Source organism: Bos indicus, chromosome 28 (genome assembly GCF_029378745.1).
Source record: "Bos indicus isolate NIAB-ARS_2022 breed Sahiwal x Tharparkar chromosome 28, NIAB-ARS_B.indTharparkar_mat_pri_1.0, whole genome shotgun sequence".
Classification (NCBI taxonomy): domain Eukaryota; kingdom Metazoa; phylum Chordata; class Mammalia; order Artiodactyla; family Bovidae; genus Bos; species Bos indicus.
This window is the reverse complement of record NC_091787.1, coordinates 35878251-35904145: the sequence shown is the minus strand read 5'-3', so window position 1 is coordinate 35904145 and position 25895 is coordinate 35878251. Positions and strand designations below refer to the sequence as shown.

General features: G+C 47.9%; 1 protein-coding gene across 4 annotated transcripts; it reads right to left on the bottom strand.

Moving 5' to 3' along the window:
• Positions 1-3212: 3212 nt before the first annotated feature.
• PRXL2A (peroxiredoxin like 2A) lies at positions 3213-21658 on the bottom strand. Of its 4 annotated transcripts, none has more exons than XM_019954085.2 (6): positions 21463-21658; positions 11203-11365; positions 9074-9165; positions 8289-8429; positions 7564-7728; positions 3213-3997 (listed from the first exon to the last, which is right to left on the bottom strand). In XM_019954085.2, exons 2-6 carry the CDS (start codon positions 11345-11347, stop codon positions 3884-3886), a joined length of 657 nt encoding a protein of 218 aa, XP_019809644.1. In that variant the 5' UTR covers positions 11348-11365; positions 21463-21658; the 3' UTR covers positions 3213-3883. The 4 variants fall into 4 exon arrangements, with proteins under 4 accessions (XP_019809644.1, XP_019809638.1, XP_019809643.1 ...); XM_019954079.2 differs by having other exon boundaries at positions 11203-11382; positions 21481-21612; XM_019954084.2 differs by having other exon boundaries at positions 21481-21612.
• Between the last annotated feature and the right edge of the window lie 4237 nt (positions 21659-25895).

The following is a 25895-nucleotide window of genomic DNA, read 5'->3' as shown; positions in this document are numbered from 1 at the left end:
CCCTACATCCATGTCCATGCCATCCCTGACCCTTGCCATCCAAAGACCATTTTACAAAAATCATCACAGACTACCAAAGGCAGTCTGGTTCTGGGTAAATTCTCTTTTAAGGTGTGAGCGCTGGTCTAGACTTGATGCTAAATTCTTTGAAGATGCTTCTCAACCTTAGTTGCATATTGGAGTCACCCAGGAGCTTTCAGAAATGTTTTATCTGTGTCCCACCCCCGAGATTCTGATTTAATGGGCCTGGGTGTGTGTCCAGGGCATCAGAATCTTTCCAACTTCCTCAGGTAATTCTATCGTGCCAACATTTTTAAGAACCATCAGCTTTCCTGCAAGGACTCTCTCTCTGCAGGTAGTTTAAATTATTATGGATTCTTGATTAGTTTATAAAATAAAGAAAAGGGAACATGCTACTGCTTGTCAAAGGCTGCTGAAGCTTCAAGCCCGAGGTACACAGATATTAACAGGTTTGCTCTGTAGGGTCGTTAGATTCTTGCTTCTCAAAGTGTGGTCCATGGGTCACTAGAACATCATTACCAGGAGCCTGTTAGAGGTGTGAAAACTCAAGCCCCGCCCCTCCTCCAGTCTTGAGAACTGTGTAACTTTCAGTACAAATGGTTTTGTCCAGCCCCCACAGTAGGAGACCTGAACAAAACTATGCTCCCTAGCATAGTTTTTAGCACTCAAGGTTTCTTGGGGAGATCCAGCCCCCTGAGTCCTTGCCTGGGGAAGCTCAAGGCTGTCAAAAGAATTTACCCATTGCTCCAGCCAAACATCTGACCATAGGCCTCTGACCTACATTTTCTTTTTTTAAGTTGATGTATATTTTATTTTTTTAAACTTTTTATTTTATATTGGAGTATAGCTGATTAACAACATTGTGATATTTTCAGGTGGATAGCAAACAGACTCCATTTTCTTCCTTTTGTTTTTTTTTTACCTCCCTTTCCTTAGAGCATTTACTTTAAAAAAAAGGAAAGAAAAAACCCCTCACAACTGTAAATGTTCTCTGTCCCTTTAAGATGTGTATGTTATCTCCTGAAACCCAGGAGTATCTTCCTTAAGGACCTGGGGGCATCCCTCTGAAAATGTCCTCAGCAAGACAGATAGGGCTCCATCTTCCAGTCTCTGTGGAAGGATGGAAACCTAACCTGCTGAATGAGCCAGTTAGCAGAGACAGCCTGATCACAGTGATCAGTGCCCCCCACCTGCCGTTTGTAATTTTCCACCACTTTGACTTTGTTCAAATCCCAGCTCATCTCCCCTCCCACTCCTTCATCTTCCCTTTAAAATTCCAGTCACCTTTGTGCACAGCCTGGCTGAATTCAGTTCTGCACTGAAGCCTCTGCCCTAACTGTAGGGGTTACCAAGTAAACTCCACCTACAGTGCCTTTAACTAGTGTTTGGCTTTTCTCTAACCTTATTCATTTAACAAGATCTTTAGGTGATTTGCATGTATATGAAAGTTGGAGAAGTACCGTTTCGTATTTATCATTCCCTCAATGACTTCTAATAAACAGCCCTCAGTGACAGATAGGAATTACTATGCCCATTCTACGATTGAGAGCCTAAGGTCAGAGCTTTGCTTAAAGTCACACGGTTAAACTAGAACTTGAGCTCACCTCATAACTCAGTCCAGTGCTCATTCCGTAACGCCATGCTGATTGGGGAGAGAAGACACAACGCATGCGAGGACCCAGGAGTGAAACAGCTGATGAAGAAGATCACAATAAGGTTGGTTCCTCTCCAGGCATCCATTTCAGCGACATCTTGCAGGCTCTGCTCTTCTTTGGTTGTATGAGAACTGTTTCAGAATCAAGTGTCTCCTAGGCACCAAAGAATTCTCATCTGGAAAATCCTATCATTACCTGGAGTCCCAGGGGTCACAGCTAGTAGGGGATGAGTCACTGTTGACCCTCTTCAAGTACTGAAGAGCGCTGCCTCCAAGAAGCCCAGCACCTCACGGGCTACTGCACACACCATACAGCCACCACATGAAGTCAGACCCAGTCCTGGTCTTAGTCCTGAACTAGCCACCCCTCCTCACTGTACGGTCAGTGCCGATATGCCTACCTTCCCAGCTTTATGTCCACCCTCCATCTTCATTTCTTGCTTTCCCGGATAAACACTGACTCCCTTCTTCCTGGCCGGTTTGGCCTCTTAGGTAAATTCAGTAGTTCCCCCTTATCCATGGTTTTGCTTTCCACCCTTTCAGCTGCCTGAAGTCAACTGCCCTCTGAAAATATTAAATGGAAAATTTCAGAAAAAAAAATTCTGAAGTTTTAAATTGGACACTGTTCTGAGTAGCATGATGAAATCTTGCTCTGCCCCGCTGCCCTGCGTGGGATGCACAAGCATCCACATCATCTGCTTCTGGCACCCAAACCCCAACACTGTCATGGCTCAGGGATCCAGGATCACCTGGAGCAGACAGATGATCCTTCTTCTTACTGTCAGGTCAGCAGTCGCCTGACCCTACAATGCCTACGTCATTCACCTCATTTCATCTCAGCACATACCATCTCAGCATCACAAGGAGGATAAGTATAGTACATAAAGATACTTTGAGAGAGACCACAGTCACATAACTTTTATCAGAGTATAATTTTTCTATTTTATTATTGTTTTTAATCTCTTGTCTAATTTATACTTTATAATAGGTATGCATGTATAGGAAAAAACATGGTATACATAGGGTTCAGTGTCTTCCATGTTTTCAGGCAGCCAGAGGGGTTCTTGGAACATATACATGTAGAGGGGGACCACTGTACTCCTCTCCTCTGGACTCCCATCCCTGCCTTCCTACTCCTGGGCCGGTCTGGTGCCCTGAGCAGACTCTCTAGGGCAGAGTCCCCTTCAGGCTTTTGTGGGCATCATACTGACTCACACGACAAAATTTCAAACGTAACAAACTAATGAATTAAGTTACATTTCATCTTCTCTGTCCTTTTTTCCCTTCAGTTACCAAATTAGGCCAAAAGACCATCAATAAGAAAGCAACTACCAATTTTAAATGCCAAGTCATTTCTCTAGAAAAGACAGCAAAATCACTCACGTGAATGACAGGATGAACTTTTCTGGTCATTTGGAAATCTCCTAGATCATTAGAACGAGGGGAACTCCTTTACCAACCATACCCCATACACATGCAGAGCACTGATTTTTCACATTCAGTGTCTTTGACACCAATGATTTAATAAATTCAGCCATTATTATGGTAAATATTTTTATTGTTAGTTTTATCAGAAATGTGTATATATGGACAATTTTTGATGCTTAATTTTATTAGAACCAGAACCATGCTTTCTAGAAGATCATTCCTTCTAGAAAATCAAATTTCCAAGATTAGAATGGAAGACAATGAGAAAATAGATTTCACTTTATTATTTACCTTTATCAAGTCATCCAAAGCACATCAATTCTTTTATGTATTACTTTAACATTATAAAATAAATCATTCATTATTACTGTGAAAACATGAGCCAAAAACTTTGTATCTTTAATCAAGTCAATCATCAACTTTTCTAAGATTTTTAAAGACATGAAGATAAAAATCATTTCAAATAATAGCACTCAAACACCATGTACATTTGTGATGAAGTGTAACAGTCAACCTTAAGCCTCAGATTTTCCAGGTTTTAGCTGAAATAAGCCTTATTAGCTTCTTAGATTTTTATCAGTCTTGTTTGGGGGCTTATTAGACCTTATTTTGCCTTATGAGACCTACACAGAGTACAATATTAAAATATGTTAATGGTCTATACTGAGAATATGGCATAAATGGGTTTATAACTCCTTAGGGACAGCAGTGGAACCACAACACATCCTGCAAACACAGGTGAGAGCCCTAGTTATCCCTGAGCTGGGCAGTTTCACACAATCATTGCTTCTCTGAGGCCGAAGTCTGTGGTCTGATCTTCCTAGCAGCTTCCAGAACAGAAGTCAGATTTACTTTGTCTCCAAATTCTTTTTCTCGGTGCTCGAGAAGAATGCCCTAAAAGGAAACGAGACTACATCAGTCCTTACTCTTGAGAAATTCATGAGACAGACTCTGAGTGCCAGCTGTCCATTAAGCCCTATGCTTGGGGCAGCAAGGCACAGAGATCCAAATCAGGATGGGCTCTGTCCTTGAGCAGTGCAGTCTTTTGGGGAAGGTGGATCAGGAAGTCTCCCTCAAAATAATCTGGACTCTACATGCAGCACTTTGGGAGCAGGAAGTCAGGAGTGATTAATGTAACGGGCGATCAAGGAAGGCTTCACAGACAATACACCATGGACGGTGAAGGGAAAGGTGCAGAGAAAAGGACATTCCAGGCAGAAGAGAACAGGAGCTTGCTCAGAAAAGCCTGATGGTGTGGAAGTGGAACTCCGAGGTCAGGCCTTGATGGGCACCCAGTGACGACCTGAGAAGGGTGACCCTCTCTTCAGTTTACCTACGAGTCTTGGTGCATTTAGTGAAGCATAATGCACTAAGACATGGTATGCCCCAAAGTACCCTGAAGTGGTAAAAAGACAAAATAATATGCTGGAGATCAGCATCAAGGAATCCTTGTTAGAGAGTTCTCCGACACATAATAAATTAAACTCGAATTTGAAAAGTAAACACTGTAAACATGTTCTTTTTACCATTATTCGTAAAGACTTAAAAAAAAATAAAAAGTATCACCACCCTGTGGGAAGGGTGATCTCCTTCCACTACCGGGAAGGACAGCAGGAAATTAAATTATATTTACTTGCTCATCAGGGCAGTTTGCAGACATTAGAAACACTGAGGAAGAACATATGATGACATGAGGAAATGTTCATGATACACTGTTAAGTTAAAAGAGAATATCTAATTTAGTAAGATATCATTTTCTAAAAAAAATAAAAGGCCCCTCAGCTCAGCTCTGTTCTAACAAGTTGACCCTGTTAACTGAGCTCTCCCCACCTTCTCCATTTTCATATTTCCTACGTTGAAAGTGCATTATTTTAAAAGTAAGTATGCTTTAAAGATGATTACAAAGAAAATCCCTACTGAGTGGCACTTGGCACAGCGGAACTGCAAAAACTCTGCTCTCAAGAAACACAGAGGTGAGTCCTGAAGCTGGGCCAGCCTGGTCAACCTTCCACCAGGAAGGAAGAAGGCAGGAGCTCCAGGGGCACCAACAAAGTCAAGCAACACACCTAGCAACATCAGAGTGAGCAGCCGGGCTTAGGGAGCCTGTGAGCACCGGGTGAGTCACTGCCAGGCAAGAGGAGGCTGGCAGGGGAGCCGGGCCCTGCCCTGGGGGCTGAGAGAGGCAGGGATAGGAAGAGAAGGAATCCTAGGAGTCCAGAGTGGGGAGAGGCTGAAGGATCCTAAGGAAGTGGCCTGCCCAACTGCAAGGGTACCCGGAAGGGATCTCTGGGAACCATCTGCAAGAAGGAGCTATGGGCAAGGGAAGGGCGGCGTCTCTGCAGCAGGAGAGTCACTTTCTCTCCTGCTGAGTTATTTCATAGGCCCATTCTCTTACATGTAGGTGGGAATAAAAATACTGACTACCCCAGACTGACTGCAGAGAAGACATGAGATCATGTAGATGAGCATCTGGCACAAGGCAGGTACTCACTGGCAGTCCCTGTCACTAAGACATGTTGATAAATTTACCAGAAAGTTAGCAAATAAGTTAATGTTATACCAGACACCAGATCATGCTAGATTCTCAGACAAGCAACTGCAGATACCCAAGGTTTAAAAGAAAAAGACTTGAAATACTGCTTAAAATTGAATGCTTTCTGGAGAAATATCGTCTGACATCCCTTATGTGGAATCTGAAAAGAAACAATACAAAGGAACTTACTTACCAAATAGAAAGAGACTCAAAGATTTAGAGAATGAACTTATAGTTGTGCGGGTGGGTGGAAGGGATAATTAGGGAGTTTGGGATCAACATGTACACACTGATATATTTAAAATGGATAACCAACAAGGACCTACTGTATAGCATATGGAACTCTGCTCAATGTTATGTGGTAGCCTGGATGGAAGGGGAGTTTGGGGGAGAATGTATATATGTGTATGTATAGCTGAATCCTTTTGCTGTTCACCTGAAACTATTAATATCACAACACTGTTTGTTCATGCTTTCAAACTGTGGTGTTGAAGAAGACTCTTGAGAGTTCCTTGCAATGCAAGGAGATCAAACCACTCAATCCTAAAGGAAATCAATCCTGAATATTCATTGGAAGGACTGATGCTGAAGCTGAAGCTCCAACACCTTGGCCACCTGATCCGAAGAGCCCACTCATTGGAAAAGACCCTGATGCTGGGAAAGATTGAAGGCAGGAGGAGAACAGGATGACAGAAGATGAGATGGTTGGATGGCATCACCGACTCAATGGACATGAGTTTAAGCAAGCTCTGGGAAATGGTGAAGGATAGAGAGGCCTGGTGTGCTGGAGTCCACGAGGTCACACAGAGTTGGACGATTGAGCGACTGAACAACAACTACTTGTTAATCAGCTACACCCCAATACAAAATAAAAAATTCTTTTAAAAAAATTGAAGGCTTTCTGTTCCCACTAGCTTATTCTTCCCTGCCTGGTAAAAGTATGCAGTTAGCAGTGTCAGTAGGAATCTCCACCATGAAGACCAACCCTGTCTTTTTGGCTGTGCCACAAGGCTTGTGGGATTTTAAGTTCCCCAACTAGGGATTGAACCTGTTCCCCCTGCAGTGGAAGTACTGACTCCTAACCACTGGACTGCCAGGGAATTCCCAATCCTGTCTTTTTTACAGATGAGGCCAAGTATTAACGTCATGCCTAAAGTTGGCGAGACAGGCCTAGAGATTTAGAAGTCAGACCTTGAGTCTCTGGGTCCTCCTGCCAGGCCCTTGAGCCGGCACCCACTGCACCCTGTCCTAGCTCTGTACCTGCCCGGCCTCTGCTGGCACTGCCCTGAGTCTGACATGGAACATCTACCCACCACCTCCTGGGCCCACAGAGTCCTCATCTCTCTACACCTTCTCCTCCTAGGCCCCTGTTTTGGATCCCCACGGCTGGGACCCAAGCCAGAGTGTACACAGAATTGTGCCCTGCCACCAGGACCCCCATGCGGAAAGCACCCCGCCCACCACAGCTCCCAGCTGCTCCCCCAGCTGCTCCCCCAGCGAGGTCTGTTTCCATTCCTTCTCGTCACTTTACTATCCGTCCTCAATGACAGGGAACACTGCAAGGGAGTAAATTTTTCACAGAATAAAGACTCTGCTTTTGTTCTAATGTGGAAAACAGAACTCGACATCAGAAAACCTGGGTCAGGCCCCCACAGTGCCACTGAGGAGCTGTCCTGGTTGGTGCGCTCACTCACCGCCCTCACAAGGTACTCCTGCAAGGCTCACACTATGCTGTGATGTTACTGTGACGGGGGAGGCGGCTCCCGCGTGAGGTGCCGAGAGAGCAGGAGGAGCCCGCTTCCCCATCCACATCATCCCTGGCTTTCTGGAAGGAAGGCTGGGAGACTCCGATTAGGAAAAATCACCCTCCCACCAACAGACTGGTGTCTTATGCTCACAGACCCCCAAGTGAATGCTAGGAATTTACCTGCTTTCCTGGTCCCATCACAAAGACTCCCCCAAGAATGAAGCCCTCGCCGTCCAGGTTTCCAGAAAAGCCTCCATTCCAGGCCCGGAAGAAGTTTTGCCAGACGCCCAGACGGACAAATCCCATGAACATCATCTTCCGTCTCTGTGGGCCATAGAACTTTTTCTGCAGGATTGAGGAAGATAGACCCCATGTGAGTAGCCCATATGCCTGCCTTCCTGCCTTCTGCTGGTTCACATCTTCCACCCCTGACACACACACAGCTCCCGCCCAAGAGCGCTCTAAACTGCGCGGGACCAAACAGAACCCTGCAGCTTGCAACTCTTGCTATCTCTTGCTACAGACGTACAGGCTTCTTGGGCCTGACCAAGTGATAACAGTCCTACACTCTGCAGAGGCGAGTGTAGGGGAAAGAATAAGGGCACAGTGAATTACGGGACAGGCGTTGGTGCTGGGCACCCCCCTACAGGGCGGGGGACCCAGCAGAGCTCTTAGCTATTTTCAAGGCTCCCATTCCTGGGTCACAAGTCAGGAAGGGCTCAAGTAAAATCTGAAAGACAGTTTTTAAGTTTTTTTTTTCACTCGTGCTCTGCTCAGAGGGCTGGGGGAAGCTGAAAGGGAGGCCAACTTCAGCTCCTGGCCAGACAGGCTGGGAGCCACCAAACTCCTCATGCATGAGCACCATCCCCAGCAGTCTGTGTCTGACTGGCTCACACCACACATACATTTTCATCCAGGAAGATTTCTCCTTTGAAATAAGGCTGGAAGTCCTTAACTTCATTCTTGATGTGCTCCTTTACCACTGCATAGAGGGGGACGCCCAGCTCATCCAACTTGGGCTTCAGGGAGGACAAATCTGTAGCCTCCTGCAGAAAAATGGAAAGGTCAAGGGCATGAACTCCTGGGACTCTGTGGCCAGCCAACACCATCTCCTACAGGCCCAGAGTGTAGGAAAGACAAATGCACCAAATGCAGGAGAACAGACGATCATGCCCACTGTACTCACATGATCAGCAAGACTGAAATCCCCGAGTTTCGGATCCAAGGCTGAGGGAGGCAGCGGAGTCACCACCTCCAGCCCTCAGCCATCCAGCAGGAATGCCAGTGGCTCCCCAAGAAGGAGGCAGGTGGGTCTAGTCTAAAAGTGTGGCCATGCTTCCCCAGGTGCCAAGGCTGCACCATAGGTGAGGCTGCCCACACCTGTACCAGTGACAATCCAGACACCTCATTTCAGTACGCAAAGCCCTGTGCTCACATCAGGAACATGGGCATTGGAGCTGGTACAGGACAGAGTACAAGACTCACAGGCCTTGGATTGCCAAAGGAAGGTCAAGCATGGGGTTAACCCTAGGATAAGGTGAACTCTTACATGAAGAGAAACAGAGAATTAGACCAAAACAAAAAACCTGGAATAAATGACAGACTGCGCCAGTGCTGGTCCTGGCTGGAAATGCCCCGGTTCCCACTTGCTAGGATCCCTTCCTATGAACAGGTCCTCCAGTGCACTCACCTCCCGACAGAGGAAGCAGCCTGGCCTCCGCACAGCCATAATCACAGCTCCATTCTTCTCCCAGAGCGCCTTCGCTTTAAAAGTTACTGCATCTGAGGAGAAGAAAAGAGAATTCAGTATCATTTCCTCTTGGCTGCCCCCGACCTCTAAGCACCTCATAAACAGCACCAGGCCTAACAGAGGACCTGGAAAAGTACTTCATACATTGAGGAAAAAGTCAAACAGGAAACACAGACAGGCAATATTCATCTTTTGGAGGAAAATGAATCCAGTGGAAGAGCCCTACTCCCTAACCAGAAGCCCCCTCCCCCATAAAAATCTAGTTGTGAACTGCAATATCCCAAACTGGAATATTTCTGGAAAAGTAGTGTATTCCTTTGCTGGTCTCGGTGGACCTTATAACAGTGCTTTAGGGCTAACACATGGCCAAAACTTGAACAAGACCTTGCACTGGGCCAAGAAAATCCCAACTCTGAAGGAAGTATTTAAAGAAATCAACTGAACTTTTTTTTTCTAAATTTAACCTCAATATGTTAACTCCAGTGTTATCCACAAGAGAGGGTAGAAAATGCCCAAGAAGGAGACGCTTCAGGTAGCAGAGCAGTGCAGCTCAAGGCCGGCTCTGGTCAGCCTGAGTCACATCTAGGTGTGAGCCTAGGCAGGCTATGTCTCCTCCCTGAACCTTCCTTTCCCTATCTGTAAATGCAGACGCCTAGCAGCTCCACTTTGGGCCACAAGGAGTATTAAAACATGGATATAAAAGAGCTCACTGCAGCATCTCGTAATAGAGTCAGTGAGGGCTGAGTAAGCACTATCCCTTATTATTTCAGTGAGGAATCCATGTGCCTGTGAAATGTTACCTAGGAAAATAAAGGTGGGAGAGGGTTGAAATCAAATCATACGGGGAAATTCTGGGTTGAACATAGTGAAACAGAGCTCTCTGTCTCCATGGCTTCTTAGTCCCTTACCAAGGGAAGCTACATCATAAATCTGCAATCACAGTTCCTGCCTTCCCTTCACAAGCTTCCTCACTTACTGAACAGAAATGATGGTCTCCTTTTGAGGGGTCAACTTGGAGACCACCCAGTCAGTGAGCCCCAGCTTGCACCTAATCCTCATGCCCACTGAACCCACAGTATGGGTACGACTGAACCCCCTGAGCTTCAGGTCCACGGCCAAGAGCACAGGAAGGCAGCTGAGTCACCACATGTGGCTCTCAGCCATCCAGCAGGGGCTCTAGTGGGCTCCCCAGGAAGGACACAGGCGGGTCTATTCTAAAAATGTGACTGTGCTTCCTCGGGTACCCTGGCTGTACCAGAGGTGAGGCTGCCCACACCTGTACCAGTGAAAATTCAGACACCTCATCTCAGTAAGCAAAGCCCTGTGCTCGCATCAGGAACATGGAACTGGACACACAATATTTCTCAAACTTATTTGACTCAGGAGCTCCTGTTTTTGAAGATCCATGCCTGTGAGCATGCTAAGTCACTTCAGTCATGTCTGACTCTTTGCAACCCTATGGACTGTGGGCCATCAGGCTCCTCTGTCCATGGGATTCTCCAGGCAAGAATGCTGGAGTGGGCTGTCATGCCCTCCTCCAGCGGATCTTCCTGACCCAGGGATCAAACCCACGTCTCTTGTCTCCTGCATTAGCAGGCGGGTTCTTTACCACTAGCACCACCTGGGAAGGCCCAGGCGCCTTGAATCCCTCAGGACACACTCCACACTCTGGAAGGCGTGGCTGAGTTGGCCATGGTGCACTGTTACTAAATATTACGGAACAATTATCATTACATTTAGAGAGACAACATGAGAAAATGAATAATGCTTTTGATAAGAAAAAGCTATACTGTAAAAGAAATCATGTACACTCAGATCACAAATACATATTACAACATGTACACCTGGAAAAGAATGTTCAAAAATTAAAAAGATTATTGTGTTAGGGTAATGGTAATTTAAAATTTAAATTATCAGTAATTTTAAAAGTGTTATTAAATTTTTTCTAATGTTACACTGCCTTCTCAGTGAAAACAAAAAGAAGAAACTACTTCAGAGAGAAAAAAAATAAGTAGGCCTGCAACCCAGTGCCCTGGAAAAGTACTGACACCGGTGGGGTCACCACTTACCCTTCTCCAGTGTTTTCAGGTCTATGTCCTCCAGATACTCCAATGCTGCTTTCTCGGGCTTGGCCAGAAACATGTCTGTGTTGGCCAGGAGCAGTGCCAAGGCAGCGACTCCTATGGCCCCCGCACCAATGGACCACATTCCCATGCCGAAGAAACTGGGATCCTGGAGGAAAGACATTTCTGGGGATTGAGAGGAAGGAAGAAGATGTTACTGCTCCCACAGGACAGCTGTAATCTGATCTCTGGGACAGGGCTCTGGCTGGACAGCTAATCAGGGTGCCAGAGGCCAAGGGAGGGGGAGCTGCAGCATCAGAGATAGGACTAGACAAGGGATGCTATCAAGGGATCCGCCACCATAGGAGCCTGGGGGGTTATGACGGACATATGGAGGTTCCTGACCCAAGGAGCTCACTTCCAGGTCAGGAGCCAGGCAAGAGAGTGACAGCCTCTCTTGCTGATCCCTCTCCCATGCCCAAAGCTGTCACCTCCTGGTCTGATGGTGTTCCTCCAGGCTGCAACCCCCAGCACTTCCCTCCCTCCTCCTCAATGCCTGTCCATGCCTTCAGTCCAGGAGTCACAGCTCCCACCTCCCTGGGGAGGGAGCAGCTTCTTGTGTAATTAGATTACTCAGAGTGCCGATCCCCTTCTTGTTACCCTACCCTTCCTCCTCACTGTGAACCCCTCAGGCACAGAGAGACCAGTCCTCCTATTTCATCCAGCCCCCAACAGTGCCCAGCAGGACCTCACTCGAGGCAGACAGGCAATCTGAGTACATTTCTCCCAATTGAGAAGACTTTTATTTTCTGATCATTATACAAATAAAACAGGCTCAAAGTGAAAACAAGCAAATAACAAAAAAGGAGCATTACATAAAACCATAGTTGACAACGCAAATGTCCTCTAAATATCTACCCTTACTATATAGTTTAATAGAGATGGCTACTATTAATCTGACATTTCCCCCTGTGAACAGAACTACACAGATGTCTGCTGAAGGAACAGAGTCACAGTCTGAGAGAGTAGGCATCGTGTAAGAAAAGAGCATGGTGCTGGGGTGGCGGGGTGGGGCGGGGGGGGAGTCTGTTTCAGAGGGCTGGGCAACAGATGTCTGTGTCAGGCAGGGGGCTCGCTGGTTGAAATGGAGGCACAGGCAGGTCCTGTGGAATCTAGCCTCATCCTCAGCTCGTGCTCAGGGGCTGCACTAGGGCTTCCTCTAGTTGGGAAGCCTTGTGCTTCTGGGTGCAAGCTCCTCGAAGCAACCCACCTCTGTAAGAGTGGCAGATACCCTATCCAGCCTTCTTTTCCTGACAACCACTTACAGTTTCTGTCTTTCCATTTGGCCCACTAGCCATCCTAGGATCTGACTTACACTGGAGCCTTCCTCCCTAAGTACTAGCATGACTCTATTTGCTAGGATCACTGGGACCGTCCTGGGGTATGTATCTATGTGTCTGTGTCTCTGTGACCCACTTGACCTCATCCCACTTAACCAAAGACTTGATTCCCCCTGCGAGACTCTACTCAGGAGAGGACTTCTCCAAAGGTTTAAGCAAAGGCCCAGAAATTCGCACGTCATAGCCAAAGGAGGGGGCTGGGAGGGGTCCACTGCCAAGAGGTGAGGTTGGGAGTAACTTGGTGGTGATGGTTTTGGGCAGAAAAGGTAAGCCAGACTAGTGTTTAGGTCAGCCTGAGAAGTTTAGACTTGAGTTCAGACATAAAAGGGGACTTCCAGGCAGTGGGTGTGGGGTGTGAACTGGGAATAACCAACAAAAATAGCCTTTAAGAAAGAGGAATCTGGCATCTGTACCAGAGGGAAGAGGAAAAAGAAGGGGAGGCTGTATGTGTCTATTTGTGTGTGTGTTGGGGGAGGGACCAAGTGAACTGGGAGAGAAGCACGTCGTATAACCTCAAAACGTGCTCTCATGGGCTGGCAGCATTGGCACCAGGGAGAACTGCAGAATTTCCAGTCTTACCTCAGAACTAAGGAATCACAACCTGCATCTTCATCAGATGTGGCAGACCATTCACAGGCATATTGGAGTGACAAGACTGAGTGATGGAAATGGTGATTTATGGACGACCAAAGCACTTGGGCCAAGCAGGAAAGAACATTCCACAGGCCGACTTCCAATTTGTTTTTTTATGTGGCAAAGTTATACATTATTGGATTATGGTTCATAGAACAATCAGGAGGAAAACCACAGCTCTCACCTGCCTGCTATAAACAGGAGATTCTCCAGAGCGGGGTGCAATTTCTGTACCTTGACGTATTTCCAAAGCCTCCCTGGACTCCTGATAAGTGTGTATGATTCAGATCCACAGGCTACGGTCTCTGATCACAGATTCGATACCATTTCTGCGTCAGCTCACAAAGGCCAGCTTACACCTACCCTTCCAAAGGACTCGCTTCAATTCCTGGGACACATCATTAAGTTTTAGGAAGTCCGGGGACCCTCACAGTCAGCTCTGCATCCTTCTAACACACCACTGCTGTTCCTGGAGACAAACAGGCTCCATCTCTCCACTGCCCATCCATCATCATTGAGCCTGTTTGCTCCTGAGTACAAGGGAATCAGGCTCAAATAGACTCAACATTTATTTCCAAACATTTATTCAGCACTGATCTGTTTAATAAGTGGCAATTTGGGAATTTTAACTAAATGATAAACAGTCCTCTAGGAGCTACAGGCCTAGTACACCGGTAACAGGGTGGAAAGGTGAGGGGGAAAAAGAAAGGTGAGACCACACCACAGGCACGGTATCAACACTGCGCTAGGGCAGTGCAGGGATGAAAACGCTTCTGTCTGGTCTGGGGAGCCACAGAAGCACCTAGAAGGAAGTGGCTTTGGAGAAACTCAGAGAGCAGGATGGAAGAGCTAGGCCAGGCTGCGGCTCAATAAGCCTGGGAAACAGCAGACTGGCTGGGTGTGAATGTCCTACAGGCCCCTGACTCTCTACCTCCAGTTCATGAGCTGGAACACAAGACAGGGGCTTCAGAACCCCCAGGAGCTTTGTTCAGCACCCCATCCGCACCTCTAGCTGTGATCCAGAAGGCTTGAGCACAGAGTCACCCCTTCGGGGAGCTCCGCCCTCAACCCCAGGCCCCGAAGCACTAAGATGTGAGAGTGTTATCAGCACCAGAGGGGAGAGGCAGGCCTCTCTGGGAACATATGCTCCCAGTGGGCCTCGAGCAGCTGGCCCTTCTGCCAGAGGGAAGTAGAGTGTATAGATCCACCTCCCAGCCAAGCCCCCCTAAGTTGCAAAACAATTCCCAACCCAACAAGCCTTGGGGCATGTGCCATGAAACCTGAATCACAGCTATTTCCACTCACAAAAGGAAGCCTGGAGGTAGAGGGAAGCTTAATATCTGCATGGAACAATGCCGAATCATGTGAACCTCTAAGGCTACTAACTGGAGAGAGAGGGTGGCCGGTACAGCAGCACTTACTTTGCTAAGTCTCTTCAGTTCGTGTCCGACTCTGTGCGACCCCATAGACAGCAGCCCACCAGGCTCCCCCGTCCCTGGGATTCTCCAGGCAAGAACACTGGAGTGGGATGCCATTTCCTTCTCCAATGCATGAAAGCAAAAGGTGAAAGTGAAGTCGCTCAGTCATGTCCGACTTATCGACCCCAGGGACTGCAGCCCACCAGGCTCCTCCATCCATGGGATTTTCCAGGCAAGAGTACTGGAGTGGGGTGCCATTGCCTTCTCCAAGCACTTACTTAGTACCATCCAAAATGAGTGCCTCAATTTCACTCTCTCTCCAGTCTTATCACGCACATAGCCTCCTGTTGCGCAGCTGACAACAGTTAAGTTTAGAGAAGTTCAGTACCTCCTTCCAGTCACAGAGCTAGCAGGCAGCAATACTGTCTCCTGGATCCAGACCACTAAGACCCTGAATCTTTCTACTACACAGGCCTCTCAAAGCGTTCACTGGTGGGGTTTCTGGAGGTCAAAGGGCCTGGTGTCTTTTGTCTTAGAATTTTAAAAGATCAACTTATTTTTTCATTCATCACATACAGTCAAACCACATGTTGAAAGGAAATTCACCATGTGACAGAGGTCTCTTCTCTTTCCTCCCCTCTCTATCCCCCTTCTGTTAAGGAAAGGGTCAGTGCTTCTCTGAAAGATAATAGCGAGGCTGTTTACAGAAGAGCCGACCCTCACCTGACACCACCACAGTATTCGGTTGCCCACTGTGGGACTTATCTGATCCGGGCTCTCCCACAGAAGAAGGTGAAGCCTGATAAGACCACAAACAACAGCTGGGGCGGCTCAGAGTGGCAGCGCCGGGCTGGGATGAGCATGGGGGCAGGAGACACAGCTGGGCTCCTGAGGCCCTGCTGGCTTGATCCCTCCCCCAGCCTCCTTTCCCTCAACTCCAAAATGAGGGGGTTGGACAAGGTGAATGGCAAAGCTTCCAAAGCACCCAGTGACATCACAAGATTCTTTCAGGAACAGCTCACTTTGGAGCCTGTGCATTCTGGGTTCCTGATCATGACCCTACCTCCACCCCCCTCCAGTCTCAAGTTCAGAGTATTTCTTCCCCGGTACCCAGAGCTTCACAAGGCACCTGCCCTTGACCACATACGGTCCCGTATACCCAACCTTTCAAACCTGGGAACCAGGCACTCACCATCCCCCACGCACAGAGTACACACCCCGGGTCCTGCTGACCGGCTAGGAGTAGGCAAGGAGCAGGTGGCAGGGGAAGGCTGGAGGCTGGGCTCTCGAGTCCCGCCTTTGGCCCTAAGCTCACTCACTCCATAGGCAGGACCAGGCCACCCACAAACCGTGGGGCACCTTCAGCTGCCAATAGTCAATCTCCAAAAAACATCAATATGGACAGCTGCCAAGACCCCCTAGTCCTTCAAAACACTGAGCAAATGTTGAGTCATTTGCAGTCATGCAGATTATAACATTTATCAAGTGCCAACAGACTCCCTCTCTGCTTTCTGGAGCAGGCTAATGAAGCAAAGTCCTTAACGCAGACCTTAACACAGTCCTGGGGTCACAGTAACTGAAATAAAAGGAGCTGTCCCTTTCTCCATGGCTGCTTGTGTAACAGACAAACAAGCCTGACTCCACGCTGGCTCTATTCCTTTAGCTCTAACCCTCGTGCTCTGTGCTTAGTCAGCTGGTACTTACTGCACCTTTGTGAAAGAACATTGCCTAGAGCCTGAAATATACATGAAAGGTGTTCTCAAGGCTTTGATCTTTAAAAAGTTGCACAACAGAAAATAACAATTGTCTTGTTGATGGTTTAAAGGAACACTGTGACCGGACCTACTCTGACAGCTGCAAGAACAAAGAACATCTGCATCAAGAAATTTGCAACAATCAGCCATGTCCCCTCCCCTTTCCATATAAACGAAGGCTGAATTCTAACTCAGGTAACATGATTCTTTGCGACACCAGTCCACTGTCTTCTTGGCCTAGTGGCTTTCTGAATAAAATCGCTATTCTTTCCCCTGACACCCTGTCTCTCGATTTACTGGCCTGTTGTGCGATGAGCAGTGCAAGTTAGGCAGACAGCCTCCTTGCCGCATCCTCCACCCTACACCACTGAGGCCACTTACCACTGTCTCTTCTTCACCTCCCTCTGCCTTCCCTTCTTTTCCTGCCACTTCGAGACACCTCGAAACCCACACTCCGTGCCTCAGTGACCTCACCTATGGCCAGTGCTTCACCCACCACCTTGGGATTGACTTCCATGTTCCATGTGCTGCTCTGGACTCGAAGTTTCCACTCGAGAGTTCTATAGTTTATCTCTGTGACCAAAAGCTGACATCCACTAAAGTCAGTTTCTCTTCCAGAGTTCCTTTTCCCCAGCTCAGTGAATGACACAAGCATGGAGCCAACTGTGCAGCCAGAAACTGAGAAGTGCGTTTTCGTCTTCATGCTCCCTCATCACCCGTGCAAAATCAGTCAGGAAGTTCTGTCCCTCCTATGCAATGGGTTCAGTACCCGCCCTCTTCTCACCTTCACTGCTGCTGTCCAGAGTGAAGCCCTTGTTACTTTGCACCCGGCCTCAGTAACTACAGATCTGAGGTTGGCTGGCTCCAAGCCCTCTTCTGCTTATTCTCCGTGCTGTAGGCAGATCAACTGTTACACTCCCCAGCCGGATCACATCCTTCCCTTGCCTTCAGATTATCACTGTAAACAAACTCTGCAACCCACCACCAGGGCCCTTCACAGTTCAGCTTCAGGCCACCATTCTTGCCTCACTCCCAGCCATTTCAGCACCCTCCTTGGTCACTCAATGTGCAAGGACTATAACATGTCATGTCAGGCCTCCGCACTGCAGCTCGTGTTGTTTCCGTTATCCAGAATGCCCTCCCCACCCAGGCCAACTAGGTAGAGGCACGGCACAGGTTAACACTCTCTCCCCGGAGCCTTTCCTCAAAGTCCTGACAACTGACTGCTCCCTCACCTCTGGTCAGACTGCATGCATGTGTGCAAACACACACATAACTTTTGCACATTGCACAAGCAGATGGACTTAAGTGTATTTAGTTATTTACACGTCTATCTACACAATATGGTGGATCAATCTGAAGGTAGGAGCTGCCATCTTTATCCATTCCTGCAAATTCAGCAGGAATCTATTTAACATAAATCCTGTCAATTGCTAGGCATTAAATGTCTGGATGCAATGATCTCAATTTTACCCTTTCAACTCCACAGTGAGGCAGAGTTGGAACTACTTTGTAGCTTGTTTGACCTTAAAGAAAATACCTGAGCCTGGGGCTTAGGTGACCTTAGGTGGGTTCCTAGCTCCTCTGCTCATTGGTAGGGTGATCCTACGCAAGCTCTGAAGACGCTCTGGGCCTGGGTCTCCTCATCCATACACAGGAGGGAACTGACAAATTTATGAGGTTGTCTCAGTTCTGCCATCCAAAGACTCTGAACTACTGCACGACTGCACCTCCAGGGTTCTGACATCCAGAAAGTTATGGGGACACGTGCCACTACTGCTCCCCTGCTGGGTGTGTGCAGCCTCACCCTCAGCTTCCCCAGGCCTCATTCTGCCTGTTCAAGGAGCTGCCTCTGGGCAAGAACTGATAAAAGTCTTACTAAAACAAGGTATCAGCACTGGGTGGGTTAATTCATGCCCGAAACAAGTAGAGACAGCATCATATTCCAAACATTAAGGGTACACCTGCCCAACCAAGCCCCACCCAGGGAATCTTCCCTACTCAGAATGAGCTGTCTTGAGGCAGAGACAGGGCAGGAGGAAGAAAGGGGTCCTCAGGAAGACAGAAGAAACTAGGAGGCTGGAAAGCATGCTTCATCTTCTTTTCTTTGCTCTCGCTAATGCACGTTCCTTCAGAGTTCTAGTTCAGCCCCTCTTTCACGAAGTAAAAGAAGAAATTAAGGCCCAGAGATGGAACCAGCTAGTCCCAGGTCACTTCTGGGGAAGACTGGTTAGTGACTACGCTGGGTCTCAGGGCTCCCAACTCCCAGTTCATGGCTATTTAGCCTGCACTGGACACACCTGCAGAGGCTGCAACAGTGTGGGGCTCAGGAAAGGGGCCCAGAGATCCTCAAGTAGGCTCACTGGTCTGAAGAAGGCTGAAAGCAAAACTGCTCCTGAACAGAGCCTGGGAAATCATGTGGCTAGAGAGAGCACTAATCTCTCCCAAGTCCAGTGCTTTGCAAGCAGTTTATAATTCGAAGTCAAATGTTTTCTTGAGAGTCACATTGCCCATTCTTGGCTGAGAAGCCATTCTGTACCTCTCCTCCCCACGGTCACAAGGTCGTCTCAATTCTGGATGATAAAAAGATAGCCTTGAAAATGACAATTTAGCAGCCTGGTGTCATGGCACCTACGGCCCCAGGAGCAATAGGGGACGCACTCTCACCCACCCTTGTCATCAACCACCAGGAACTAGCCAGGTGCAAGGAGCTCTCACCTACTTGCCTCAGTCTCCAACTTCCTGCTCTGCTCCTTGGGATGACTGTCTCCCAGATGCCAGATTCAAAGTTCTGATCAGATGCTGAATGCAGAACAAGAGGACATCTCAGTTACTGGGAAACTTGCCAGTGTAAGGAATGTGAGGACTGGGAGACATCTTTTCCTCTCATCAGTATCCTGAGGCTTCTCCCACCCCCTGCCCTGCAAAACCCCTGGCCATTCTGCCGTCTGCTTGCATAGCCTCCAGTCTGGGCTCCGTTTTATGAGTGTGGATGGGAAGGCAAGCTCAATCTATGAAAGACACTGGGCTTCAGGACAAAAATCCTATTTCTTCCTCTTTGATTCTGAGAGTTCACCTTGTCCCTCTGAACCTCAGCGCTCCTTTAAAATAAGGGCACTTTCAGGAAGAAAATATGAGAAGAGCAATGAGGAATGAACTGCAAAGCAGCACTGTTCTCTTCTTTGCAGGACTCCGCTTCACTCATTCTCTTATAAGGGCAGGAGATGTGAAGCAGAACAGACACCAAACACTGAACAGCTGCTCCAGCTGTGTCACTGCAGGCCTGCCTCCTGGGCATAAGTTCTGGGTCTGGAGGGAACCCTGGCTTTTCTCTGGCCCCTCTGCCCACTCTACAGTGCATACTCCAGGCTGTCCTTCTACAGCCCGCCAGCACCAGAAAAGGCAAAGGGCCCTGCCCAGCTGTAATCTCCCTGGGCCAGAGGCTACTGAGTTCAGGGGTGAGGCTGGTTCCCTCCAGAGAGTTCTTGCCACACACGCCTCAGCAGAGGGACATTTGGAGTGTTTCTGCTCAACATTTCACAAAAAGGCAAGTACCCAGCTGGCAGGAGAGCTGCCTTATTTCTGGGATACTAACAGATCCTGGGGCTTCAAGCCCCAGAATTCCAGTCCTCACCAGACTTTCCTAGCACTCTTTAAGTGACAGGAGCAGATTAAGTAAGAAGTGTCTTCATTCACCTCAGGAACACTGCATAAGATCTCAAATAAATGGCATGCCTTTATAAAGAACGGCAAGATAAGAAGGTTCACACCAAGGATAACTCAAACCTAATTCAAATTGCTGCAAGCTGTAAGAAGCTGGACAAGGCTCTGCATTAGTAAAACAGGAATGATTACCAAATTACAAAAGGTAACCTACAGAGTTGTAGAACTGAAGGATTAAATGCATGCATGGTGCTTTGTAAGCTACCTTACAAAGAGTGACAGAATGTGAGGTGTAATTCTTACTCATTTCTAGATTAGTCAGTGGTTGCCCCTAAAATGTTGTCTATACATGAAGATGGAGGATTCCTAATGGCTGGATACGTTCCAAGGAGACAGAGTTTCTCATCTGCCCGACTGAGCCGAAACAGGAGCATCCGAGACTTCCCAAGCTGGCTCCCGGACAAGGCTTAGCTAAATAAATCCGAAGTAATTATTTTCTGTTTTTAATCATCTGCCAAGTTCAAAGGAAAATACATTAAAAAAAAAAAAAACTAAACGGAGGGGTAGGGAGCTGGGCTGTGGAAACAGCCTCGTGTGTAAACAAAAAGAAGCCCAGAGTCAGCTGGGGCTGAAGCCCAAGCTGGCATATGGCCTCTCTGGGGGTGCTGTCTCCCCACGACCCTGGCCAGGCTGGGCCTTAACCACCTTCTCCAACTGCTTCAGCTCTGATCCCTACAACAACTTCGAGGTGCGACTGTCTGATCATCAGTGCCTTGATTTTTCATTCCCACACTTCAGCACAGTGTTTTAAAATCCGTACGGTTGGGCTCTTTTCAGTTGCCTTTGTAGGAGGGAGGCAAAACAGGTGCCTCTGAGATTATGAAAAAAGCGAGAAATCGCTACCCCATAAAACACAGAGCCCCGCATGACCAGGTTCTCGGCCTCTACCTGCACATTGCCAGCTGGTCCGCCCGCCACCCCCTGGGAAACAACCCCAGGCTCATCCCGGCTCGGCCCCACAGGACAGACGCGCCAGGACAAGAGTCCGTTTCTCAGTTCTTTGTCCTAATAATCTAGGCAGGCCTGTGCAATCAGCCTCTCTCAAAGCCTGGGGGCGGTGAAAAGGGTGATTTTTGGCCGAACGGATCAACGCCGGTCCCGAAACCTGGTTTTCTGACCGCAAACGCTGGCTTTTTCGCGGAGCGCGGGGCACTGGGGTGGGAGGGGCGTCGTCCTCCGCGGGAGTGGGGGCCGCCTCGGGCTCAGCAGGTGCGGCCGCAGCCGGCCGGCTCGGAAGCAGCTTCCCGCGGGCCCCGAAGCTGATCGCCGGGCGGACCTAACGAGTCCGGCATCCAGCTAACCTGCCCGCGCCAACCGGCCTCGCTCGCCCCGTCCTACCTCAGTTTCCTCACTTGCCTTCGCGGACGTCACGAGCCTCGCGGACCCCCAGCGCGCCGCGCGTACGACTCTCGCTCCCCGGCCTCCCGCCTCCTCTAGCGTAGGATGCCGGGTGGGTTGACTGATAAACCCTCCCCGGCCCAAGGGGTCGCAGGGGTGGCCCCCGCGCCTGCGCAGGTTCGCGCCTGCGCCGCCGCGCGGGCCACGCCCAAGTGACCCGCCCCGCCCACCGCGGCTCGGTGCCTGCGGCGCTGTGGCGCTGTCTCTCACTCCGAACGCGCGTCTAACCCTCTGTGGCTCTCGAGACCCGCTATCCTCCGGCCCCTCGTTCTCGCAGCTCCAGCTTAGCTCAGTCCTTCGCTAGCGGTGACCCTAGACTCCTGACTCATTTGTCAGGAGCGCCTTCTGGAGCAAAAGGAGGCTCTCGTGCCCTATTTGGATGTGGAAGCCCTGTAGCCCGAGGACAGCCCCTTTCAGTCAGTTCAGTCGCTCAGTCGTGTCCGACTTTTTGCGACCCCATGGGCTGCAGCACGCCAGGCTTCCCTGTCCATCGCCAACTCCCGGAGTTTACTCAAACTCATGTCCGTAGAGTCTATGATGCTATCCAACCATCTCATCCTCTGTCTTCCCCTCTCCTCCTGCCTTCAATCTTTCCCAGCATCAGGGTCTTTTCCAATGAATCAGTTCTTTGCATCAGGTGGCCAAAGTATTAGAGTTTCAGTCCTCACCGTTTTTGAGCAGTTAATTTTTCAAGGCTTTTCTGTGTTTGGGGGGTTTTTGTTTTGTATAGGGAGCGAGAAGCTTTAGGTCGGACGCATTGTGGTGAGTGTCCCTTCAAGCTTTAGGAGCAAATTCACAATTGCCAGCCTCTGACCCCCATCCCGCAACCTCATTCACCTTCAGAGTGCTGTCTGTTGGGTAGAGGGTGGTGAGTGGCAGCCTGGAGCGCTGGCTCCTGGGATGTTGCCAGACTTCACAGATTCTGAAGTCAGGGTCTAGTCTGACCCAAATGGTTCTTCCATACATTCGTTTACTTGTTATGTGTTAAATGTTCACACTATTTTATAAAAGTCAGCGATTGAGAGAACGCCTTTTCAGAGATAGGAAGAACTGATCAACACTTAAAATATCACTGGGACAACTGATCAGTCACAGGTAGCGTGCAATGAAACAGCATAGCAGGGCTGACACACTCACTGTATTTTGCCCCCTGAGTTCACCTGGCACTGCCTACTGATGTGCAAAGTCCAGAGGTCTGGTTCACCTTCCCAACCCTCCCAATTCAGACTCCAAGTATCTTGTAAATTTATGGGCCATTTAAGTCTACGGTCCCCAACCTTTTGGCACCAGAGACTTTCATGGAAGACAATTTTTCCACAGATGTGGGGATGGGGTGGTGGTGGTTTCAGGATGATTCAAACACATTACTTTTATTGTGCACTTTATTTCTATTATTGAAGGAAATGGCAACCCACTCCAGTATTCTTGTCTGGAAAATCCCATAGACGGAGGAGCCTGGCAGGCTACAGTCCATGGGTTTGCAAAGAGTCAGACAGGACTGAGCAACTTCACTTATTTCTATTATTATTATATCAGTCCCACCTCAGATCATCGGATTCTGGAGGATGGAGATCCTTGCTTTAACAGACCTGTCCTTTAGCAGATGGTGAATTCCTTTTCTTCATCGTTAGGAGCCCAGAGCCTGGCCCAAGGCCAGCACAGAGGTATAGATGGGAAGTGTTGTAAAAGAGAAGGTGTTTCTAGGCTGGAGGTGAGAGCGATCTGTGGGTGATCTTGCAGATTTCTTGCAGAAGTAGGTATTTGAAGGCCTGAAAATATTTGATATAATTTGGTTCAGTGTAAGTGTAGTCATAAGAAGACAGTTTACCCCAGAGGGCCTTTCTCACTCCTGTTAATAAATACCTTCTTACCGCATGAAGGGGAGAGGGAAAAGGCTTATTCTAGCCATCCTGAAATAGGATATTTAGTCAACAGGGAGAAAGGTTGCAGGGAAGAAGAGCCACTTAGAACAAAACAGGAAACCATTTCCCTGTGTGGGTCCCTGGAGACTGACCATTAATGACAGAACCATCCAGGGGTTGTGGGTTTCAGAATCCTAAGGTGGAAGGCTCCCTGAGGCTGCAGCTCTGGATAATTACCAAATGCAAAAAGCCAGGATTATATTTACATTTTTGTAGCATTCCAAAGCTCTGGATTTCAAAAGTCAAGCTAGATCTGATAGCTAATTAGCACACTCCTCACACTCCCAACTGGTCCAAGAAGGCACAGGCTGAACTCATTAAAAAGTGGTCATCAGACCAGAAGAATAAGTTATGAGCAAGTAGGCACAGGAAAACTCACAAAACTCAAGGATTAAAAACACCAATACCAATCTGCCAAGCTTTAAAGAGAAAAGTAGTTCTGGTGTCCTGAAGACCATGAAATAACCTAGATTTTGAATTTAGGGGAGTAGAACTGAGGGTTGACTAGGGGCTTTGTGACAACTTAGCTGTGTTACCCTCTCGATAGGGGCAGGGAAACTGTTCCATCCTTCACAAATCCCCTGGGGCAGGCAGAAAACATTGCTAACAGGAGGCAGAGATTTGTAAGTAAAAATTTGTGATTCTTTCAGTGTCACAGCTGCCTGTAGACTGACCTATCTTCATCTGTTCACTCAGCAGTAATCCAGGCCAACAGCATAACATGATTCTTGAAGTTGGTGGTCCTGCCAAGTGTCTGGCTCATTGGGAACAGTTCTGGAAGCAGCTAGCATCAACATGAAAGTAAAGTAAAAATAGGTGCTTGATTTCATCTTCTCAGGCCAGGTTCTCATTCTGTGGATGCGTAAAAGTCAAATCAAGATCTGGAAACATGTATGAAGCACAGAAACAGATGTGCGTGGATCAGCTCCAGCTATCTTTCTACTTGCCAATATCTCCAAATTCCACTCTTCCTTATTTTTTAAAAAGTATTATAAAGATGCTCTCCCTCCACAGTGTGCCTCACAGCAAAACCTCTCTGGAGCCCTCAGTAGACAATACCTGGTTCACCAGATGGATCAATGACTAACCCAGAGCTGGATGGTACGCTCGATCATTCGGTCCCTCGGTTGACGCAGCAGGGCTGCCTTGAGTGTCCTCACTTATTATATTTGCTCCATCCACATTTATTCGATTAGAGAGCTTTAGTTCTAAAGCTTGCTTCTAAAGCGAGTAACAGAGACCAAACACGTGCTGCCCTGAGGTGCTCCTGTGGTTCAATATAGTCATCAAGTATCCAGGTCCTTTTGCTTCTTTGCTCTGTTAGCCATGTGTTGGTTCATGTTAAGTCTGTTTCTTCTTATGGTCAAAGGATGCTTTCCAAGACCCAGCATGGGGAGGGGCCAGTTAGACTAAGAAGGGAACAAAGTCAAGAGCCTCACTCTGATTGGCCAGTCATGGTAGACAGACTATTTCTGTGCTCTGATTGGTCTAAGTCTGGGTTAGTGTCTATATCATACATCACTGCATGCACACTTTAAAGGATAAATGGAAGTGAAATTAATGTGTTAAGGTATTCCTAAAACATCTTTACATCAAAAGTTTAACTCTTCTGCATTTTTAGACTCAGAATCGTTGATGTCTGCATTTGTCACAGAGAAGGGAATGCCAAACCACTTCAGTATTCTTGCCTTGAGAACCTCATGAACAGTATGAAAAGGCAAAATGATAGGACACTGAAAGATGAACTCCTCAGGTCGGTAGGTGCCCAATATGTTACTGGAGATCAGTGGAGAAATAACCCCAGAAAGAATGAAGGGATGGAGCCAAAGCAAAAACAACACCCGGTTGTGGATGTGACTGGTGATAGAAGCAAGGTCCGATGCTGTAAAGAGCAATATTGCATAGGAACCTGGAATGTCAGGTCTATGAATCAAGGTAAATTGGAAATGGTCAAACAGGAGATAGCAAGAGTGAACATCGACATTCTAGGAATCAGCAAACTAAGATGGACTGGAATGGGTGAATTTAACTCAGATGACCATTATATCTACTACTGTGGTCAGGAATCCCTTAGAAGAAATGGAGTAGCTCTCATAGTCAACAAAAGAGTCCAAAACGCAGTACTTGGATGCAATCTCAAAAACAACAGAATGATCTCTGTTTGTTTCCAAGGCAAACCATTCAATATCACAGTAATCCAAGTCTATGTCCCAACCAGTAATGCTGAAGAAGTTGAAGTTGAACAGTTGCATGCTGAAGACATACAAGACCTTTTAGAACACCCAAAAAAGATGTCCTTTTCATTATAGGGGACTGGAATGCAAAAGTAGGAAGTCAAGAAACACCTGGAGTAACAGGCAAATTTGGCCTTGGAGTACAGAATGAAGCAGGGCAAAGGCTAATAGAGTTCTGCCAAGAGAACTCACTGGTCATAGCAAACACTCTCTTCCA